This window comes from Chelonoidis abingdonii, chromosome 6 (assembly GCF_003597395.2).
Source record: "Chelonoidis abingdonii isolate Lonesome George chromosome 6, CheloAbing_2.0, whole genome shotgun sequence".
In the NCBI taxonomy this organism is placed as follows: Eukaryota; Metazoa; Chordata; order Testudines; family Testudinidae; genus Chelonoidis; species Chelonoidis abingdonii.
Genome location: NC_133774.1, coordinates 38395234 through 38412377, shown reverse-complemented (window position 1 = coordinate 38412377; position 17144 = coordinate 38395234). Strand labels below are relative to the sequence as shown.

General features: G+C 42.2%; 1 protein-coding gene across 3 annotated transcripts in view; it reads right to left on the bottom strand.

Annotated features, from left to right (window-relative positions):
- The window catches only part of RAB3C (RAB3C, member RAS oncogene family), a 211417-nt gene extending 206296 nt beyond the window's left edge, over nucleotides 1-5121 (bottom strand). Inside the window, exon 1 of one of the 3 annotated variants that reach the window (XM_032797011.2) lies at nucleotides 4934-5121. In XM_032797011.2, the coding sequence (XP_032652902.1) occupies nucleotides 4934-4951 (18 nt within the window). In that variant the 5' untranslated portion in view covers nucleotides 4952-5121. Of the gene's footprint in view, nucleotides 1-3389; nucleotides 3853-4114; nucleotides 4214-4933 lie in introns of those variants that run through there. The other 2 variants (XM_032797003.2, XM_032797020.2) reach the window with 2 other exon arrangements.
- Between the last annotated feature and the right edge of the window lie 12023 nt (nucleotides 5122-17144).

Here is a 17144-nt window from a genome sequence, read left to right as displayed (position 1 = left end):
AACAGGATGAAATTCAATAAGGACAAATGCAAAGTACTTCATTTCAGAAGGAACAATGAGTTGCACACATACAAAATGGGAAATGACTGCCTAGGAAGGAGTACTGAGGAAAGGAATCTGGGGGTCATAGTGGATCACAGGCTACATGAGTCAACAGCATTATGCTGTTGGGGAAAAAAAGCAAACATCATTCTGGGATGTATTAGCAGGAGTATTGTAAGCAAGGCAAAAGAAATAATTCTTTCGCTCTACTCTGTGCTGATTAGCCTTAACTGCAGTATTGTGTCCAGTTCTGGGTGCCACATTTCAGGAAAGATATGGACAAATTGGAGAGAGTCCAGAGAAAACCAACAAAAATGACTAAAGGTCTAGACAACTTGATCTATGAGGAAAGATTGAAAAAGTGGGTTTGTTTAGTCTGGAGAAGAGAAAACCGAAAGGGGACATGATAACAGTTTTCAAGTACATGAAAGGTTGTTACAAGGAGGAGGAAGAACAATTGTTCTTCTTAACCTCTGAAGATAGGACAAGAAGCACTGGGCTTGAATTGCAGCAAGAGCGGTTTAGGTTGGACATTAGGAAAAACTTCCTAACTGTCAGGGTGGTTAAGCACTGGAATAAATTGCCTAGGAAGGTGTTGGAATCTCCTTAATTGGGGATTTTTAAGAGCAGGTTGGACAAACATCTGTCAGGGATGGTCTGGATAATACTTAGTCCTGCCTTGAGTGCAGGGGACTGGACTAGATGACCTCTTAAGGTCCCTTTCAGTTCTATGAGTCTATGATATTTGAAAAGAGATTAGCACTTCTATTTCTTCCAAATCCGTTTACTCATCACTAATATAACAGTCTAACCCTCCCATCAAAGTCCCAAATCTCAGCCAGTATGATTCTAACCAGGCAAAACTCCTTTTCAAGCCTTTATTGCCACTCTTTAATCAGTTGTATAAGTCAGGATTGAACAATGTATGCTTATTCACCTCCTACAATCCATGGCTGCATACATACAGCCACCTCACATGCTGCCACACTGCTTTTATATGGCACAGTGAACAGAATTCAGCACTATTGCTTCCAAAACCACAATCCTCCACCTAGCTGTTAGTAATATTAAGACATTTATTTTCTTTTTAAATTTGTGACTAAAATGGTAATAAAAAATCATCACAAACTCCTGATTCCATCCGGCAGAAGGCAGTGATGTATGTGCACATGGGTATATTGCATACAGTTTTATACACAAGCATTGAGAGTTCTTCCTTCCCAGGTATCTTAGACCTCGTTGGCCCAAAGACAAATAGACTGTGTTTGGGATTTAAACAAGGATCTTGTATGCACAAAAGATCAGTACCACTGAGATGGCCCAATATTTCATCTTTTATTACATTTTCAGATTATGTTTTTAATTATTAGTTGATTTGTAAAGGAAAAACTAGTTCTTATGCTGCCCGGTGACTTGGTTTTCTTCTTGATCCATAGACACAATTCATCATTCTTCCTGTTTCTTTGAAATTGGGAGATTTTAGCAATAGAGAATTACATTTACTCTATAACAGACTGTTTTATAAAGCTGTGGAGCTGAAAGAAAGAGATATATCATGTGCTTCAGACAGGAAACCAGGTAACTAAAAGTCTTCCTTTACAGATAAAATAAGTAAAGCGGGCAATTAGTTCAATCAATCCAAAATCTCATGTGGACAAGGACTGTGAATTGTACTAAATTAGAGTTAGAAAAAGAAATGAGTCTTTAGAAGAAGACCCCACAGCAGAACTATATTTTGCTTGAAGTTTTAATAAGAATAGTTTTTAAACATGTTGGGGATGGTGGAAAGAAGCATTTGAATTTCAGCCTCTAAATGGAAATGACAGCTAATCTGAATTAATCTGCCTGATTGCATTTTCATATCTTGGAGAAACCCAGATGCTGTGCAATTATAGTTTTGGATGAGACATGCTGAAACATACATTATTTGTCCTTTCACCAACCTTTAAGAAAAAACATTACCCTTGTTTATAGCTCCTTTTTGTCATTTTTATACTAAGGTACTGTTTTCCGCTGTTTTTTATAACAATGGACAATTGTATTTGCAGTAACAATCTCATATTTGCCTGCTCATATAAAAATCAATATGATTTTAACATAATATGACAAATATATTTTTACAGATCCTGGATTTTTCTTTCTTTGCAATTGTCTTTAGTTTTGTACAACCATTTTGTTTCTATAACTATTTAACAAGTTTTTGCTCAATAAATCTAACATCTGTGATACATAATTAATCCAATAGGAACCTAACATTCACTTTCTTCCACTGACAAGCAAAATCTTCTAGTTTCTTAGTAATATACAAACCTATTTTTCTGCAAAAGGATCTCCAAAACCATTTAATTCAAAATATTAATTTAATATGTAAATATATTTAAGTGTAAAGAACACAGTGAAAATACTCATGTACTAACCAAACAGAACTCAGTATTTTAAACAGCATCTTAACCAACTCTGCTCCTTAGCCAGAAAACTGATAGAAATGCTTATGGTAGATTGGCTTATTTCTAATGTGCCTCTTAGGCTGAAAGATTTCAGCATGTGACATATAAGCAATTGATCTAAAAAAGGTTTATGGGTTTATTATTCACCTTTTGAAGCCAAATAAATCCAGCTTCAATTGTGGGATTCACAGCAGTTTTACCCAATATTTTAGCTGCCTTTTTGTACGTTTATATTAAAAGGGATGCATATTTCACCCCCTTCATGTTGAAGTTCTACTACTGTTACAGTAGCAACACAAGATAATAGCAACAATACCATAAATACTGAAAGAGAAAACATATGCTGCCATGGTTGCACTTCAAAACTTAACTTACAGCACAACTGTAAAGAGGCTAGTTAAATTATATAACATCAATATGATTGATTGCTACTAATGTACACATGATTGATTTTCCATTAAAAATCCCACGTTCAGATGTACACCATGGAGTTCTGGTCCATGACTTGAGCTCCTACGTGCTATGACAATATAAATAAATAATACAAATAACTAAAATGAATTAAGTAATTTCAAATAAATGGATTTAAAACAAAAACTAACCCAAGGCTATCAAAATAACAGTGCATGACAATGTCAGTTAATAATATCTGAATATCCGTCTCTTTCTCTAGCGCAAAGAGATAGATTTTTCCCTACACAAAAACAATTAAGAAAGGGCTATCCTATTCTTATCTCAAATTCTATCAACAACACATCATCCTTTGATGCAGATGGATAACTGCCCATTTAATAAACAGATGGCCATTTCCAGTTAACTTGCTTTGCATGTAGCGAAGAACTCACTGTATATTACCCCCCCCTAAAAAACAACCCAACAACATATAATTAATTCACTTACAGAAGAGTTTAGATTGAGTCACAAAGGAGCTTAATATCTGAAGCGATTGATGCGCTTCCTAATGCAGCACACATATCTGATCATAAATCTTAAAAAGTAACACAACCACGGTGGCTGGCTAGAAAACGAAGCCCTTGGAGTCCCTGAATATCGAGGGCTTTCCTGTACCCCTACCCCAGCGTGCGAGTGGCACAGATGGACATCAGGGCCAGGGTGGTGCAGCTACCCCATGCCTTTCCAGCAGCGAGCGCCGGCTGGGTGGGCAATGGCACTGGCAGCAAGCAGGCGTGTGTTTGACTTGCGTGCCTCCAGGAATGGGAATTATTTGCAGTCTGTGTCGCCCCAGCTGTGCAAAGCCTCGCTGGGCGCGGATCGGCCTGAGATGAGCGGGCCACTGACCCAGGCAATAACCGAGCACAGGGCAGGCAGGGACAGCCGTCCGGAGAGGCGATGTGGGGTGCACCTCCTCCCTTCCATCGCAGAGGGGCTCAGAAGCTACACCCTCTCGCTCCCAGCCCCGGAGCCCAAGTCCCCGCGACGTTTACGAGACAAGGGCTCGATCCCCGCTCTGCGCAGCAGCGCAAGGTAACCACCCTCTAACGCGATCACTCGGCTGCGGCTGGCCCAAGCGGTCCCCCTGCCGCCGCCACCCCGTGTGTGTCCTTAGTGCCAGGAAGGCAGCGTGCAGCTGCTCGCTCTCCACTCGCTCCCCTTCAGCGAGGTACCTGCACGGGCGCTTCGTGCCTCATCCTCCGCCCGCGTCCTTTGGCTGCCTCCCGCGCTGGGTGGGTCCAGCCGAGCAGCGAGCGCGGCCACACCACGCCCTGCCCGCTCCCTGGCGTTTGCTAACAACCGGCGGCGGGATCAGCACCGGAGCTGTCCCTCCGGCCGCTCCCACGGCTGGCCGGGCGCCCTCTGCCCGCCCATGGGAGCTGTAGTCCGCGCTGCTCCCTTCAGCGGCAGCGAGCAAAGGCAATCCGGGAAGGGGCAAGAACTACAACTCCAAGAAAGCTCAGCGCGGGCCCCGCCCCCTCCCCGTGCCCACTGCTCCGCCTCCCTCCTCCTCCTCCTCCTCCTCCAGCCTCGCGTGCCGAGGCGCCGGGGAAGCTAGAGGGGGTGTAGCCCAGTCCAGCGCCTGGCCCGAGGGGCGCTGGGGCTGCACGCTCAGCCAAGGGGAGCGCTGCAAACTCCTCTCCCAGCGGGGCGCTGGAAGTGGCCGAGCGGGATGAGCAGCCCCGCTACAGCAGCCCTACCGAGCAGCCAAGGAAGGGGGGGGCAGCAGTGCCGGGGACCTAGCGCTCCTCCTCATACCATCTCCCTACAAGGCACCGTGTTACCAGGGTTTATACATTGTGTCCCAAGGTGATCGCATTTCAGCTGCCCAAGGGGATCCGGGTCTAACCCCCTCCCCCGCCCCAGCTTCTAGCTTTTTAAACACAGCTCCGTTATTTGGGTGGATACTTTGTTTGGCAAGACAACAGAGGGCCAGATTGGCTAAGGAGAGAGACGGTGCATCGGTTGGGAGGGCTGCCCCTCTGCCTTACCTTTCCGTACAGCTCCATTGGCAACGCAAGAGAAGGTGGTTCCCGAGTATAGCCTGCAAGGGATGCAGGGCAGAGAGAGTGGGGCAGGCGTGACTCGGTGGAGAAAGTGCTGGCTGGTGCTTAGGGGCTGAGGTCAGGGTGTAGATGGATGACTTTTCACTCAGGCAGGCAGCAGCGATGGAAGGAAGTGGCGGCAGCAGCAAGCGTCTCCTAAGAAGCTCAGCAGCAAAATTCGCGTTAGCCCAACCCCCAGGTCCACCCTCCAGGCCCCGCTTCCATTCATTAAGTCAGAGCCACCAACTAGCACGGGAAGAGAAAGGCCACAGGGTTATTTACACAACGCAAGTTACATAAAATGCAGGCATTAATCACCATAAGAAAATACAGCCATAGGATCAGAGAAATAATTACATCCTATTCTCGCTGTCTGCCTCTACACTACAGGTCTCCACAGTATGTGCTTCTACTGCCCTAGTATCAATGCCTCAAGTGTTGGGGTTGGTGGGCTGAATCTGAAGAAGGGGAATGCTATTTCCTTGTTACTTTTCCTAGTAGCTTGGTACAAAATGTAACCAATTTCTGAAATTAATAAGGTATTGATTTTATATAGAGAGTTCACAATACCAAGATACTGGATTGGCTATTAATGTTGCACTTAAAACTCCACTACTTTTTGTAATTTCTAACTGTTGGGTTCATGGCTTCTCAATTTTACCCTTCCACTAGCATTAGTTTTTGCATTTGATATGTTTTTCTATATGCAAATGCATTTATGTTTTGTAAGTCAGCAGCAAAATAGCTGAACAACAATTCAGTACAGGTTTTCTTCCTTGTTCCGCCTTGTTTTCAAGTGCTTTATATATTGAGCTGTGCAGTATTTCTCTACTGTTATTCTCTAGTGGAAGGTAAGTGGTTGTTCTCAACCAACTCTTGAACAACCAGATGACTCTTGAGGCTTCTGAGAAGCATTTTTCTGTTTGTAAATACTAGTCTTGCAGTCCTGGTCAGGCCCTGAGTTAGTAAGGTACTTAAGCACACAACTTAAAGCATGCACAAAAATGCAATGACTTCATGGCCTGAATCATGGCCTTAATCTGGCAAATTAATATACATACTTTAAATGTCCTGGAATCACCATCTGAATATTCTAGCCTAGTGCAAGAAAATTTGTAGAATCCTATAGGACCCTGAGTGGAATTTAACATTAAAGATCTGATATACGTCCCAGGAGACAGCATGTTCCTGCCTCTAACACTGACCTGCTGGGGCAACTCCGTTCACCTCCATCCCCCAATTCTTCTTCTCTCTTTTCTGTTTTAAGCTATTTGGGATAGGGCCTGTCTCTTACCATGCGTTTGTACAATGGATCTGACCCCAGATGGGGGCTTGTGGCACTACTGTAGACAAATAATAAAATTGCAGTCTTCCCCAGATTTTCCACCATTTGTCTTTCTTTGATCTCCTTTTACTGCGAGTCTATTCCTTTAACGTCTTTACCCACTTTCCTTTCCCATTGTAATATTGGCATGCACATGCATACACACACAGAGTGAACAAGAGAGACTGTGACAGTGGGTTATATATATTACTCTGAGTGGTGAATCTCAAAGTCACAAATGATTTACATAGGTTATCCCACATGAAGGCTAATAAAACCTGTATGTTACACAAACCATCATATGTTTTGCATATGCCACATATGTTACAGAAAAATATTTTTCTTATTTTAGAGATCATTTAAAACATTTTTATGGGCATTGTTCTTCAGAGCGCTCAGCCTCTAAAGCCTGTAACCCTTAATTGTCTTGGATCCAAATGGTCAGTTCTCTGCTGGAGAGGAAAATATATCTAATTTCAGAAACTTCTGAAAGTCATCTAATCAGCTTCATTATACATACTAATGTTATGATTTTAAGAGTTGGTATATATTGAAGATGAGAAACAAAACAGATATACCATTGGAAAAGGCAACAGTGTGAAGGTGCTAAAAAGTTTGGAAAGCTAGAAATTGTCCCATAGAGATGGAGAAGGTGTATGAATACCGCAATTTATCCCAAAGATATCACCATCTACAAATATAGTATATTATATACTGCAGATGTAGTGCATATCTATAGGTTTAAATACAGACATGTCCATAGTGACAAAAATATCTGAGCCTGCAAGATTTCATTTCAACACTGTGTAGCTCCTTTAAAATTCTTCCCTGACTTCCCAAAGCAGCTTCACTATGTTGGGATGTAAATAGGAGTGAAGTGTTTTTATCAAGGGCATGACAGAGCTGTGTATTTATGCATTTGATTATTTCTGCATGAACCACTTCACATTTGTCTTTCAGTCACTTGAGACATGAGAAGAATAAATGCAACCTATAATATGTGCAATATTGGCCCCATTCAATACTTAAAAGTGTGTGTGTGTTAAAAAAAAATATCCAGCTATGTAATGTTTGTGATTTAAATTCTGTACTGACTCAAGGTAAATGCCTAACAAGAAAGAAGACAGAGCCAGCCAGTTCTCTGTCAAAACAAGGTATATTGTATTTGTGCTCAACTTCAACTGGAGACAACAGAGATTTTAACACAGGTGGCTCCTTTAAGATTCTTTTACAGGTTTGTTTGGGAAAGAACAAAGGAACGGCCATACTGGGTCAGACCAAAGGTCCATCTAGCCCAGTATTCTGTCTACCAACAGTGGCCAATGCCAAGTTCCCCAGAGGAAATGAACAGAACAGGTAATCATCAAGCGATCCTTTCCCTGTCTCTCATTTCCAGCAAATAGGAACATTTACAGGTCTCTGCTATGTATTATTTACTAATCATTATTCTCCTGTTTAAAAAGTTCCAGTCATGCAATTAGGGAGCAGAAGCAATACCACATGATTTAGGTAAGGATAACCAATGGCACACCACCCATAATGAATAGCAAATAGTCAAAGGGATCCATTAATAGATTTCCCAAAGCCTGAAGTTTGTTTACAGAAAGTGAGCGAGTTCCTAGAAATTCAAACATGTTTGTGAACAGATAAAAATAAACTAAATTTGGCAAATAAAATATTAATGACAAATAGCACAAGTCTTTTCATCTGGAAATGTACATCTAGTTTCAGTGATGATGGCTGAAGCCTGCATTGCTGCGGAACAGCTGTTTGAAGGTAGTCGGGTAGCAGAAATTGTCAGCCACAGGATTAGTTACTGATCTTACTGATAGCAGCTATTATACAGCAAGCACTAAGAAGAGCTCAGCTTCCAGAGTCTCCCAAAATCCAGAGAAGGAAGTTATCTGTGGGTCAGGGAGAAAGGCAAAGACATTTATAACAATTGGCAAGGAGAGATATGTCAGCTAAAGGAGGGTTGGAAGTGGAGATCATATTACAAATATATTTGGGGCTAGACTGTACAACCCTTGCTCACCTGATTAAGCACTTATTTACACAAAGAAACACACCATTGGCTGTGTGGCTACTCCTGTGTGCAACCGTTTATTCAGTCTAACTCTTGATGACTATATCACCACAAAAGCTAATCTAATATTTGCACTTTATCCTTTAGATAGAATTGTAAATTCTGATTATCTGAATGTAGAACAGTTAGATCTTAGGAAAACACATTTTCACCCTCTATAATGCAGTTTATTTGCCTACAAGAATTGTCCAAGGTGACACAGGAAATCAGCAGCAAAGCTGGGAATAGAACTCCAGCTTCTTGACTGTTCCCTGTCATATTTTGCAAGACTACTTTTGAAACCAATCATGAAATTAGAGAAAGCCTCTCTCCTGATTTATCAGTTGCTGCTGGTGATCGTAATAAATACTGAAGACATACAAATCTGATGTGATTTTACTCCACAGGCTAAACAGAAGCACTCAAGACACAATAACATCAAATGTAAGTTTCAAATGTATTTTAAAACATTAAAATTGAAGATTACCCTCTAAAAGCAACAAATAAGGGAAGACCACAGAAAGGAGAAAAGTAAAAGGCAGAGGGAAGACAAATACATTCAGAAAAAGATCACTATTCCTCTCCCTCTCAGAATATAGTTTGATCAACATATGCATCCTTTCAAGTTTGTGGTTTAGGAAAAAGTAAATTAACTCTCCTTTTGTGTATAAAATAACAACAGCTATTTTGAAACACTCATATATTCTGACAATGTTTTCTCCACTGCAGTCTTCCTTAATGTTATTTTTTTTCTGTGACCTTTTAGAACACACTATTCTATCTTTTATCTCTCACTTTTATTTGCCATTTGACTCATTCTGGAATTGGGCTTTGCAGAGAAAATAATCATAAGAGATAAAGATCTTTCACCTAGATACAGTCTTTATCTTTGTAACTGTCTTTTATCCGCAAAGCTCTATTTAATTAAATATATTTATTAGGTCCTGCTTAATTTGGCTTTATTTTTAAAGTTATTTTTATTTAATTATAGTACGTAACAAAAACACTTAGGATACAGAGTTCCCAGCAAGTTGTGATGTTATTGCTGGTCTAACAAAATAGCAGATAAAAGATATCAAGGATGGTTTCTTTTTAGTGGACAGCCTCTTGTCATATAATCACTAGACCCATCAAGAACAATCTCAAATTGCCAGACACAGCTCTGAAATACAGCCACTGCCTCTTCTGACAGTGGATCTGGAATTGAAACTTGGCATAATTTAGGTTTTGTCAAGCATGAATCCTAGCATGCCAGACACACATCCACTGAGAAAGACCCCGAGACTATACCCAGAACTATCCAACTAGAACCCAGATGCCAACAGAGGCAAACTGAACAAAATCCTGGTGCTGATATTAGCCAATTGATGCATTTTTGTCAATGGTCTATCTCTGCAGCATTTAGGTCATCTTGTGAGAATTGCAAAGAAACTTGACCACACTCAGGGCCCGTTTAGCTCAATGATTAACCAACCATCTGATTTCTCTGAGAGGAATGCTATTCTCAAGCAAGAAGTGGAAATCTTCCAGCAGAATTTGGGAAAGCCAGTGAACCTGTGGAGCATGTTAAAGAACAGGCTTAGCCCTGCTGTTTTATAATAATGAAGCGGGAGACAGAGTACTGGTAGGTAGAAGAGGGAAGTCTGCTTTGTTATGTATAACATGTTAAAATGCTTCACAGACTGCCTGGAGAATGGATTCAGTGATATTACAATGGAGGACAACTAAAGGATCCATGCCAATGTAAACGTCTTTCTTGAATAAAAGATATACTGGGCCTTATTTTTTGTGCCTGTTTAGCTATGGAGCCAATAAAGCAGTAATGTAGCACAATGCTCTGGATTCCATGGACAGAAAGGGACAGTGTAAATTATTGGAGTTCTGCTTCTGACTGAGTAATCTATCATAACACTGTAGTTTCCATGGCTACTCGGTCACAGCACTTAGAGATGCAGCTGCAATTCCTGTCTGCTCCCGTAGCACATGTGATGGTTTACCCAGTGTGTAAGGAAAAAGGAACACCTGGATGTTGGTTTTCACTCTCTGGATATGTGCACCTGAGCCCAGGAGTAATTTCTATAGTTGGAGTGCTGATGTACAGGGTTTACAGTTTGATTTAATGGCTATGATGGAAACCACTTCAAGCCAGAAGATGCGGCAGCATGCTTAGTTCCAGCACCTATGTCTGAGCCATGCAGCACTGGCTGCACCTTGTGTAGTGGAGCTTGATGGAGTGGTTCACAGGTGTATTCACCATCATGCACTGGGATTATTGAGGCCTTTAACTAGTGAATCCCACTTACAGCAACGCTTGAATACTCCCACCTGTACGAATCTCTGTGTCCTGTTATATATCTGAAAGAGGATATGGAGAATGGAGTGCACTTTGGCTCCTACTTAGTGGCAAAGGTGTTTTGCCTTCTTCTGCAGCATGGGTCACTTGGAGGTTTAAACTAGTGTAAGTGGTGGATTCTATGTAACTTCAAGTCTTTAAACCATGATCTGAGGACTTCAGTAACTCAGCCACAGGTTAGGGGTCTATTACAGGTGTGGGTGGGTAAGGTTCTGTGGCCTGCAATGTGCAGGAGGTCAGACTAGATGATCATGATGGTCCCTTCTGACCTTAAACCCTGAATCTGTTCTGAGGAAAGGTAAGACCCGTGTTCAACAAGGTACCTGCACTCAGAACCAACAATGATTTATAGAATGTTTCAAAGAACAGCATTGCCTTTCTATATATGATGACACCCTCTGATTCAAGAATTACTACTACTATTTACTATAGAGAAATAGCCTCCCACTCACCCCATTGACATAATTCCTCACACCTGAAGGCATGCTGTGGTTCCTTTACTTTTTCTATTAATAGTCAGGCACATTCATAGTTAGAACAATGGTAAAAACAGTGTCAGCAATGAGAAGTATTCTCTGCAGCTTGAGGTCTTCAAACCACAATTTGAGGACTTCAGTAACTCAGACATAGGTTAGGGGTTTGTTACAGGAGTGGATGGGTGAGATTCTGTGGCCTGCATTGTGCAGGAGGTCAAACTAGATGATCATGATGGTCCCTTCTGACCTTAAAGCCTGAATCTGTTCTGAGGAAAGGTAAGACCCCCGTTCAACAAGGTACTTACATTCAGAACCAGTAGGACTGCTTCCATGCTTAATATTAGACAAGTACTTAATCATGCAAGTAGCTTAAATGGGACTAGTAACATTGTTAGAGTTACATCAAGTACCTTGGCAAACACATAGCTTGGTGATTAAATTTGCATACAGTTTGGGACTAGGGTCTAAGCAGGGTATCCTCCTGATGAAGTATAGGCCATTAGCATTATGAGAGTTATGTAACAAAAATCCCACATTTTGAATTGTGCATGTAGCTTTAAGGATTTATGGCAGGAGTAAGGACATCCACAAATTAAAAAGGGTACTTAAAATAAAGCTTGATTTATTGCTTATGCAAGTCTCTTAACAAGCCCTCTGCTTATGCCAGACTGTTTCAGAAGGGGCAATCTCAGAATACTTTCTGGTGGCCAACTGTGGCCCCTTAGGCCAGAGCCATGACTAGACAATCTCTCCCCAGAAGTCTCAGCAATTACTCCCTTAACACCTTTGTCCACATCGAAAGCAACCCTGTGGCAGATTTATTAATATTCCAGATAACACTGCGCACAGTCCTAAAGCAAGCTTTAATGCCCCAATTTAAAATCCTCAGCCAAGCCCTCCTTCTTTATCCCAGGTTCTTCAGGTACTCCATCCCTATTTCCTCAGGCCCTCAGTGTTCCTTCAGAAATAAAATAGTTGGCCAGAATGATAGCCTGGGATGGGAGGATATCACAGTCTTTTTATATTCCTCACCTGCCCATCCTGGGCCTGCCTACCTTCTTTCCCAACATTAAAAGCAACTTTCCAGTTACTCTTTCTGGCAACCATGCCAGAGTACACTCTACAGGAGCTAGCTCTCCTCTTGGTCTGCCCTGTCTGGGGCTATACTTCTACAACTTCCTCCATCCCAGCTGGCACTGTGCGGCTCTCTTCTTATCCTCTAACTCAGGTGTCACCCAGACTCTTATTAGGCCAAACTGGGTGCACCTGCCTAGTCACCAGCCAAGCTGGACCTGCTTGATTTAAAGGGGCCAGCCATGCTGTAATACAGAGTGCTGGTCCTCTAAGCCTAAACCATCTGTTTTAAAAAAGGAAGGCTACTTCTGCTGTCCTTGCTTTCCCGCACCACTCAGCCTAAAATCAGGCCTAATCTAGCAGGACCACTTCTAAGTATGAAAAAGTAGATTGTTCTTCATGTTCACGCATATCTTTCTAAGCCAGGTGTGATGGTTTTTGTGATGTGGGTTGGTATGATATACAGAAGAATGAGCCTTCGCCAAATCATTTGACATGGTCTTGGACAGCCATCATATGACAACATTCAGTCGCTACTGATCTGAACCATATTCAGTCAGATTACCTAGAGATTGAAGGCTCCATTGCCAACCAGTCCTTACAACCACCCAATTCCCCTTATCAAATCCTTTGTGCAGCAGCATCATTATCAGTATAGGACCACAGCAGAAATCCACTGATGTGGGCTCAGCTGTGTTAACTTCTGCAGCAGAGCCAAGAGAGGGAGAACTAAACACTGAGTTTTAGGCAAGGCCGGCTCTAGCAATTTCGCCGCCTCAAGCACGGCGGCATGCTGCGGGGGGCGCTCTGCCGCTTGCCAGTCCCGCGGCTCCAGTGGATCTCCCGCAGACGTGGCTGCGGAGGGTCCAGTGGTCCCGCGGCTCCGGTGGACCTCCCGCAGGCGTGCCTGCGGATGCTCCACCGGAGCCGCGGGACCAGCAGACCCTCCAGAGGCATGTCTGCGGGAGCTCCACTGGAGCTGCCTGCCGCCCTTCTGGCAACCGGCAGAGTGCCCCCCGCGGCATGCCACCCCAAGCACATGCTTGGCGCGCTGGGGCCTGGAGCCAGCCCTGGTTTTAGGGTCTCCTACCAACAGTGACTATTATTTACTTTTTCCTTAATGGTAGATTGGTCAGTAAAAAAGAACCCTAGAGAGTTTGTCAGATATCCATGCAATAAATGGGAGTTGACTGGGTGCATTCAAAGGCAGATTTTGTCCCTCCGGGTCCTATTCTGCACCTCCCAATAATAAATAAAAGTTACTTTGCACACAGAATAAATCCCCTTTAAATCAAATATTGCTACAGAAAGTCACTAGTTTTCCTGCTAGAGATTCAATGTTCCAGTTCCAGGAGCTACACTGAGGTAAAGAAGAAAGAAGAGTTAACAAAATAAAATACAACTGTGGCTTTAAACAAAAATGCATTTGACCACACAGCAGATTTCAGTTAAAAAGTGAATGACAAGGAAAGATATTCACATTCAAAGCTAATATAATTGAATTCTGCTTGCTGTTTCTCATTTAATACACACTTTAAGACTGAAATACTGTTACTGCTAGGGGAGTGATTTTACCAAGCACTCCTAAATGAATGCTGTGCAGCTGTGTTAGAAGAGGCTTTTGTGGCAGGAAGCGACCTAATAGCTATTTTAGGGGCCCTCAGCTATGGATGACTCAGGAAGAAAAGGGGAAAAAAGCAAGCATCACTACTTGGTTTTCTATTCTAGCTAGATATTTACAAACAAATCACCATGGCTACTCAGATGTTAGTCCTGTTTCATTACAGACATCAAGAGTAGGCTTTTTTGGTGGTCAAATTTAAGGGTTCAATTCTGTGAGATGCTGAGCCCCCTTAAATCTCATTAACTTTCACCTGGAATTACAGGTGCCCAGAATCTTAGGCTGAAATTCAGACTCAAGCAGAGGGCCCAAACCTGGCCTTATGCATCACGTAAGACCAATGGTAATGACACGTCTTTAAAAATCCTGCATTTGATTAATTATCTGTTGTCTACTTTAAGTTTGCGCCATAGTTTAACAGGAACACACACACACACACACATACACAAACACACACTGTAGAGGGGTGCTGTAGTGGCCACTATACTTAGGTTGTCTACATTTTTTCCATTATAAAAAGAGTCTTGTGACCTTTTTACAGAATCTATAACTCCTCCACTGCAACAGGCCTTTGAAATTTGGCATGGCTGAGGACTGAAGAGTGCCTTTTTTTTGGTCCCAAGAAATTCCATTCAGATTTGATTGAGATAGAAATCAGAAGGTCTCCTTTTCCCCTCTGTTGCTTTTGGTCACAGCAAAATTCTAGCAAAGTGCCAAAATAACTGAACATGGACATTTTCATCTAAGGATGGGTCCACACCACTACTAAAGCAACATTAGCCACAGCACACTTTGTACAGGAACCCTAGGAGCAGGCAGCCTGCTTTAGAATACAGGATGGACAGTACCCAGGGAATGAAATAGGGCTGTTTAGTGAATGACACTGTTTGTAGGTGCCTGTCTGCCTTGTGCTTTAGAAGTTGGAAGGTGTGCAGAGATCAGGGCAAATGAAAGCAAGAAAAGAAGGAAAGGCTGCTGCTATGGGATATCAATGTTACACAGGAAACCCTCGTTCTATCCCTGCCTCTGCCACAGTCCTCTGATGAGCTGCGAAGTAAGTTATTTAAACCAAAAATGTGGCAGGTGGCAGTTAGTTCTATGGCACACATTTTCTGGGTGCCCAGCTTGAAACATCAGGGGTTGGTTTCCAGAAATGCTGAACACTTACAGTAGCAACTGAAGTGTCAGGCACTGCAGTGTGCTTTGGAAGAATGAGCACAGGGTTTGGAAGTTCGGTTGAATAACTCCCTGGCTTTGCTATTAATGGCCTCCAGGAAGTCTTTATCTCAGCTTCCCCTTTTGTAAATGAGGGATAATAATGCTCTGATCTCACAGGAGAGAACCGATGAATGTTTTTGAGGCACTCCTATCACAGTGAGGAGCTTTCTAGAAAAAGACCACAAGGAAATTAATAATTCTATATTCACTGAAGAGGCGATGGATCGTGTGCACTAAATGAGATTGAGGGGAACGGATCAAGTGATGAGGATAAAAATATTGAATAGTTGCCTTCTTCTCTGAGCACCATACATCCTGTGCACTCAATGAGGCAAAAAAAATGGAAAACATAGTATATGATCATGTAATAAAGACTGTAGGATAATGCATAAGGATAAGGGGACAGAATTAGGATTGCATGGACAACCTAAATTCTTTCATTTCCTAGCTTTCTAGTATATGACTCTGCAAACTAATTAATATTCTTCTAACTTATTTTTGTAGGTAACACGCAAAGCATGGTGTTATTAGTTTAAATTAATTACTTCAAGGCATAATATTTACTCATGGAAATTCAAGATGCTAGAAAACAATATTTTATATTACATTATGTTCCTTAATACATATTAAGGCATTGCCATGAATCTTTCATAACAAAGGCAAAGCAAAGCCATCCATGACACACTCCGAAATGATATTGACTAGAATATTCTGTTCTTTTACTTGAATCAGCACTGTGTTGGTTTATATTAAAAACTTCTTCCAGTTTATGAATTATTTTTTGTGTACACACGAGACAGGATTTGCTTTACGCAAAATCAGTTTCCTCAGATTTTAGTATATTATTATTCACAGCTGGTTGTAAATGCAAAGCAAGGTGATATGGATCCAGTTTCAAAAATATGAAGTATAGATTTGTGGTAGTTAATTTCATTCGTCACTAAAATTTCCTTCACAAATATTCACTAGTCAGACACGAACATTTAAAACATATGTTTTGAACTCTAATTCAGGGGGTCACCCAAACTGCACCTTGCTTGGTAAGTGGGGGGTAGTAATGTCAACTCTATGTGAAGGACAGAGTGGGTGGGAATAGGTGTTTCTACCTCATGGTGTGGACTCTGTTTAGAGACACTAGATTCCATTTTATCCTCCTCATCTAGTGTTTAGAAACAGAGGTGATTAGACTCAATTTCTTCAGACTTATTTCTTAGTGATCACTAGAGCTGAAATCACTGATAAGTTAGTTTAAGTAAGGGGTTGAGCCCCCAAGACTTGACATAAGGACAGTGTTGTGGTAAAAGGCAATGCAGAGGATGCAGCAGTGAGGTTCCTGGTGACCAGTGAAGTCACTAAGAACTGGATCAAGTGGTGGAACCTCAGAACACAGCAATGCTGCTAGAGGCAGCAACAAGCAGAGATGGCAGCGACAATGGTGTGCAGCGGTGGAGGCATTGATCAGCCCCAGTTCTCCAATGCACCCCTGGATTCTGGGACTTTCCTGACTTCAAGCAACCAACAGTGAGTAGGTTGCAGTATAGGAAAAGGTTAGTTGTTTGTTAAAGAGACACTCATCCATCAGACTTTCACACAACAAGGGGGGAAAGTGAGGCAAAGGACTGCTGCCCAATATAGTGTGGGGTGGGTGTTTATTTTTGAATCATTGTTGCAGTGTTTTCCCCCACTTAATGTTGTATTCCCTCCTCTTTTAATCAGTATATCCTGTTATGGGTCTATTACAGGAGTGTATGGGCAAGGTTTTGTGGCCTGCAATGTGCAGGTCATCAGACTAGATGATCATGATGGTCCCTTTTTGCCTAAAAGTCTATGCATTTAAGGTATGTCTTCATCACCGTGACTGGCCTGTGCCAGCCAATGCAGGAGCTCCGGCTGCAGGGCTGTTTCATTGGTATGTAGATTTCCAGGCTTGGACTGGAGCCCAAAATGTGGGACCCTTCCACCTTGTAGGATCCTAGACTCCCCTCTCCAGCCCAAGCCTGGAAGTCTACACAGCAATGAAACAGCC